This window comes from Pipra filicauda, unplaced genomic scaffold (genome assembly GCF_003945595.2).
Source record: "Pipra filicauda isolate LSUMZ 115617 unplaced genomic scaffold, ASM394559v2 scaffold132_size2486313_pilon, whole genome shotgun sequence".
Taxonomy (NCBI): Eukaryota; Metazoa; Chordata; class Aves; order Passeriformes; family Pipridae; genus Pipra; species Pipra filicauda.
Window position 1 is genome coordinate 1,668,067 of NW_024103796.1, and position 6,000 is coordinate 1,674,066.

Below are 6,000 nucleotides of genomic sequence, written 5' to 3' on the forward strand. Positions count from 1 at the left end.
AATACTGCAAAACGCTTTCAGAGCAGTTTCATCTAAAACACCACTTGACTCTTGCTAGTTAGGGATGATGTCTCTGGGAATCCAGTACTGCATATGTCCAGAATGAAGACATCCAACTAGGACAAACCGCTTTGTGCACGCTACTGCACAAAACAAAAATGGGATTAGCTAGTTCTCATAAGCAGCAATTACACAGAATTTGTAGCAATCACATACTTCTCAATAAAGTTGCTAAGTAAGGATCTTAAAAATCACTAATTTTAAATGACAGACTCTAATCCAGCATTAAAACTTAATGCAAAAATGAACTTTGGCCTAAGAGGCAATGCAAGGCTAAAGAGATTACACACCTACAATGAGTTCCTACAGGATGCAGAGCAATTTGGTTCCAGCCCAGTGAAGTACTCCAGTTCACACTTAACTTTAAATGCATGGGCATGAAGATGATGGAACTATTTATACACCTAATGTTAAATATGTCCTTAAGTGCTTCACTGGGTTAGGGCCAGAAAGCTCAGTACCTTACAGGGATGATTTCAGAGTAGAACATGCAGTAGTAGTATAGCAGGGGAATTTAGGACCACAAATACCCCAGGGCTAAGTCCCTCTTGCAGTATCCTATTGAGAAGCACAGTGTCAACACAGCACAAATACATGCAGCTGTGTGAGTGCAGACGGGTAAGAGGATGTCTTGCCTAAAGGTAATCAGAATAATTATAGAAATCTGAAGGGTGACAAGATCAGAAGGAAAACAACTGCCACTACTCCCTAATGTATATGTTAACTATATACGGTATTCCTGCAGTGAAAAAAAATCCCTGTATTTTCAATTCCTATATAAACTGACAGTCTGTGTCTGGGATCTGTGTATCCCATCACATCATACCTGAGCTCCAGCATTCAAGTGTTCCCAGCAAAGAAGACTAAGACCTGCAGCACCCTACAACACATGGCATCTGCAATGCGAAAGCCGGACTAATATTCAGCATGGTCCACTCACCACAAGCACCACACAGGTCTTGCACTCCAAGCACTTATAAAGCTGCAACACACTCTTTCGCCCAGGACCAACACTGTCTTTAAAGGACCAGACTCTAAAGCACGTGTTAAGTCCAATTGCTTGTTGCCATTCCTACACACGGTAGTACAATGTACTCATGACAGTCCTGTGCTACGAGGCACTCCTTTCTGCTAGCTGTTGCACACACCTCAACAAGCTGCACACTGACAGATGTGCCACACTCCATCTTCCTGTCAGCTCTGAAGCCTGCGTGCTTCTGAGTCCAAGAAGAGCATATTCCATGTTTGCAGGGACTCCTATAATTGGTGAGAGACAGTGGAAGGATCTGGTCTAAAACAACCCAGAAGCAGCAGCATATGGGCCTGTCATCTCCAAACTTACTCTGCAATAGCCTAGCCTAACCTTCTGTAGTATAAAAAAAATATTAAAGCTGAACTACATGCATTTATTTCTATGTTTATACACCATAAGCACATATAATTAGCTTACAAAGGAAACTAATTAGCCATTTAATGTTACAGGTCATATTACTTCAGAGGATCCAGATGTCCTGCTCCCTCACAAAATATTAAAATACCACTTTTCTTTCAGTGGTATACTGTATTTATTTTGCCAAAATATCATGATTAATAACATCATCATAGTTAGGGACGTCAGGTTAAGTAACCTATCCTTTTAATGACTGATAAACCTGGGATACTTCAGCACTGTACCACACATAATCTAAATTCCCAGGGGGGTGAGCCTTTTAGGACACGAAAGTAACTCTGGAGTCACGGGGGTCTGATCTGAATCAGACCAATCCTGAAACAAGTGGATCATTGATTTTTCATATTCAAACCCTGAGAGGCAATGGGGACAGGGACTTCCCCTGTGCACAGAAATATGTGCCTCACCTTACCCGCATTATGTTACTCTATGAACTCCATAAGACTCTTCTGAAATTTCTTGCATGGAGCTTTGTAAAGCATTTATAAAGGATCTACTGCCCAGGGACGTTTCTTTTTCTGTTTTGTTTTGCAGGCTCAGAAAGCACCTCGCAAATAAACTTCACGAGTGATTAGGAACAAACAATACAAACTATAATTCCAACAAGCACATAGGTATTTTGGGATCAGGATGAGACTTAAAATTCATTCCGGAAATTTGCCTTGTGAGAGCACAGACATTGTGCAGTAAGCTATAAGATAGCACTGGAAAGCAAAGGATTGGCTCCGGCTCCGTAGTGAGTTTCACTATTTACTTCAGCACAGTTGTCTCACCCACGTATGGGGTTCTCATTCACAACTATGTCCTCTAACACTGGCAATAGTCTCGCAACTCAATAGGGAGATGAGCAGACTGAATCACACGTGCCCTCTGGTAATTTGGAAAAATCTCAGCACTACAATCCGCTATGAGTTAAGATTTGGGAAGCCAAGGAGTGACAGTAAACCTACTGCACTTCTTTCAAGGACTTTCCAACAAACTCCCATCCTAACACAGCAAAGATTCAGGGGTTAAGCTGCAAAGTCCCTGGATGGTGGGGGAACTGCAAAAGGCTTTGGGCTTGCTTTATGAAGGCTTGCTTGATCCCTTACAGTTCTTCTTGATACTTTTCAGTGTTCCTTTTGCCACAGGTCTGAAAAGACTTCTGAGTCTAACTTAAGAGCATGGACAGGCCTCGCAAAAGCACCTTCTTCACCTGAATTACATTTTTACCTTCTTGAATTTAATTTTTAGTTAACTTCTTTAGTACCGAGACCACCACAAAGCCATCCCACCCTCCCTGTGCCCAGCTCACCCTCAAAAGGAGGAAGGAGTTGAAGAGAGAGTGCTACTGAAGTAGCTGACCAGGGGATCTCCATAGGATACCACTGCCTGTGAAAATGTAACCACTGCAACAACGAGGAGGTATCGCCTACCCCTGTCTGCTGCACATACGGGTTTGGGGGGTTGTCTGTGAGCCCTCCAAGGTAAGGCCAATCCTGGGAGGCACGGGAAACACCTACCACTGAACAAGCAACCACAGACAACTGGTGAGCAATAAGGATAACAATGCATACAACCCAGTGCACAGGAGTCAATTTGGTGGGCCTTTTTTCATTTTTGATGCAGCTGCAAGGACATGAGATATGAATGCACAGAACAAGGCTGTACGGAAAATAAAATGAAGTACGACTAATTCTAGGCAGGAAAGTGCACACTGAGCAACGAGCCTAAGACCCCAGCCTGACTCAGGATGCCCTCAGGTGCTCCCTCAGACGCTCCCTCAGACACATCTTTTCCAACAGATAGGTGGGAAGAACGCTTCGGGATCTGGTAAGGAAACAGCTTTTTAGTAACGGGAAGAGCTGGAGAAATCACTAGGGCTGACAGAGCCAGGGCTGATGTGCAAAGCCTAATGCAGCTCTGAAGTTCCCCACAAACTTCATGTGCCTTCAGGTCAGGGACACCCCACGAGTCATGCACAGGGACACCAGCCACAACAACAACAGTGTCAACAAGGGCGTGCAGGACGAAAGCTTAGCAAAACGATGTCCAGACTTACACAGCTCTTCCCATTCATATTGAAGTGTGTGGATGCACAGGCTTGCTCCTTCATCTCCTCCATCTCAAAGATGCAGACAGCGGTGGTGTTCCAGGCCTTGGCATTGTGGCTGTGGCGGAAAACACCCACCCACCAGCCCCGCTCACCCTGGCGTACGAGGCTGGAGGAAACAATGAGGCTCCTGCAGCCACAGTCCAAATAGACGTGCCCTTGCAAAGTAAGGCCACCTTCTGAGGGGCGCAGCTGGCGCAGGACAGCCATGCTGGGTGGTTCCGTGTCATTGCCTGACCTGGCCTTCAACGTGTAGTAGGGAAAGAAGAGGTGATCCCCCCACTGGAGCGCGTCAACGAAGTGTAAAGGCTCCTCCCTGCGCTTGATGATGCCCAGCTCCTCCTTGGACTTCAGGTTGACCATGCTGCGCACCGTGATGACAGTCTCCTTGTCCGACTTGGAGGGCTCGCAGCGCAGGTGGTTCGTGTCAGCGCTAGTTGAGTAGGTGGCCGCCACAGCCAGGTACCAGGCGCCGGCCTGCTGGAAGACGACGCCGGCGGTGGAGCCATCGGGCAGGCAACTGACCACCTCTCTTTCGTTCAAGCGCTGGCGGTAGGACGGCTGTTCCCACACCTGGCAGGCACCGTCCTCCTGGGTCCAGCCGGTCAGCAGGACGCCCACCCCGCCGGCCTCCTCGTAGTACAGCAGCAGGTTGCTGCGCATGCCGGGGGGCTCCCCGCAGCTCTGCCCCGCCGCCGGCACCACGCGGCGCCGGGGCCGCAGCTCGGGCCGCAGTTCGTAGAGGCAGCTGCCGCCCGCCACCAGCACGGCGCCGCCGCTCACCTCGATGTTGTCGATGGGGGCCCCCGGCAGCTCGAAGCTCTGGGGTCCGGTGGCGCCCGCCAGCGCCGCCAGCAGGGGCAGCGCCCAGCTGAGGGCGGGCGGCGGCGCCGCCGCCATGGGCGCGGACTCGGCTCGGCGCCGCGGGGCGCCTCAGGCGGCGGCGGGCGGCGGGCGCTGCTCCGCCATGGTGCGCGGAGGGGCGGGCGCGGTGCCGCCGCTGCCGCCGCCGCTTCTCCTGCGCCGCGGCCGGGCTGCGCGGGCGGGGAGCTCCTCTTTCGGGGCGGGGAGGAGGGGGTGCCTGCACGGGAGAGGTGGGCCGGGCTCCTCCGGGAGGGTTGCCGAGCCACCTCGCCGCCGTGCGCCGCCGTTCCCCCTCCGCCCCCTGGCCCCGCCGGCCCGCCTCGCCGCGGACGGTGGGCGGTGGCGGCTCCGCGGGAGCCCACCTCGGCCGCCGGGCTGGGGAGGACCGGGGGCAGAGGGGGGCGAGACCCACCTCGCCCGGCGGCGCTCAGCACCCGGTCCCTCACAGGGACCCCTCCGGGGCAGGGCGGCCGCCGCGCACCCCGCTTTGCTTCGCTCCCGACTCGGCTGAAGTGGCTGTGCCGGCAGCGAGCGGACAGGGAAGCGGAGCGAACGGGGCGAAGGTGCTAAGCGGGGGCAGCCGGTGATGCCGGTCCGCTGGGGGGTGCGGGGTGTGGGCGTAGGGTCAGGCTCTGCTGGGCACCGCAGCGCCCGCTACGAGCTTGAAAACCCGTCTTGTCCCCGTTCAAATGCTCCGCAGAACCGCCCTGCTAAAGAGCACCCCCGTCGCCCAGTCGTCGCTGCCACTAGGAGCAGAAAGGTTGAGGTGTCAGATCTCTGGTTAGAAACCTCATGGTCTTGCCTGAGGTAGAACAAAGACTCGGCGCTCCCGAGTCTTGCAGGGCCGACAAAAAGCCCGGCCCTCTCCAGCTGTGATGCTGCGAGCTGGACGCCCATCCAACACGCGCTGGGGACAGGATGGGCCATGTTGAATGGCACAGCCGGTTTACTTCATTTCCCACTGTGTCACTCCTGGTTTAGGCTCAACATAATGTGAAGTATGCATTGAATGCTCAACTTACGGTAAATTATCATTTTACTGAATTTTAAATGAAAATTTGGTTTACGAAAGGTAGCAAAGATGCGTTTTAATGTTCTCTCTTGGGTGCCTCTGAAAACTCTGGGTGAGGATGGGCGTAGGGCCTATTGTGTTACTGAGAAGAGGACGTAATGTTCAATCTAAGAGGCCATCTGACCCTCCATTTACACTGCTTTTATCTTAAAGTAGCTTGATAGCGGGAATAAGTGGAACTGTAAAAACTGGAACTGAAGTAACCTCTGTATGAATCAGTCAAGTGCAACACTTTCAAGTAGGAAGTGCAACAAAGTTAGTAAATTTTTATTATCTTTCTCCATTACTGTACCCAGGAGCAGCTATTGTGCAAGAATTGATGTTGCTCTGGTCAGCAAAAATATTCAACCATCTTGCAGTAATCAGTGTCTAGGGCAAAATTACCATGAAATTCAGAGCCCTCCACAACCCGTTTGCTTATGTCTTGTACAGTGACTCCAAAATGCATCCAAAATGTAGCAG

General features: G+C 51.4%; 1 protein-coding gene across 1 annotated transcript in view; it reads right to left on the reverse strand.

Annotated features, from left to right (window-relative positions):
* The window catches only part of PLXNC1 (plexin C1), a 70,270-nt gene extending 65,735 nt beyond the window's left edge, over nucleotides 1-4,535 (reverse strand). Inside the window, exon 1 of the mRNA XM_027732266.2 lies at nucleotides 3,552-4,535. Within this exon, the coding sequence (XP_027588067.2) occupies nucleotides 3,552-4,502 (951 nt within the window). The 5' untranslated portion in view covers nucleotides 4,503-4,535. The remainder of the gene's footprint in view (nucleotides 1-3,551) is intronic.
* Nucleotides 4,536-6,000: the final 1,465 nt, after the last annotated feature.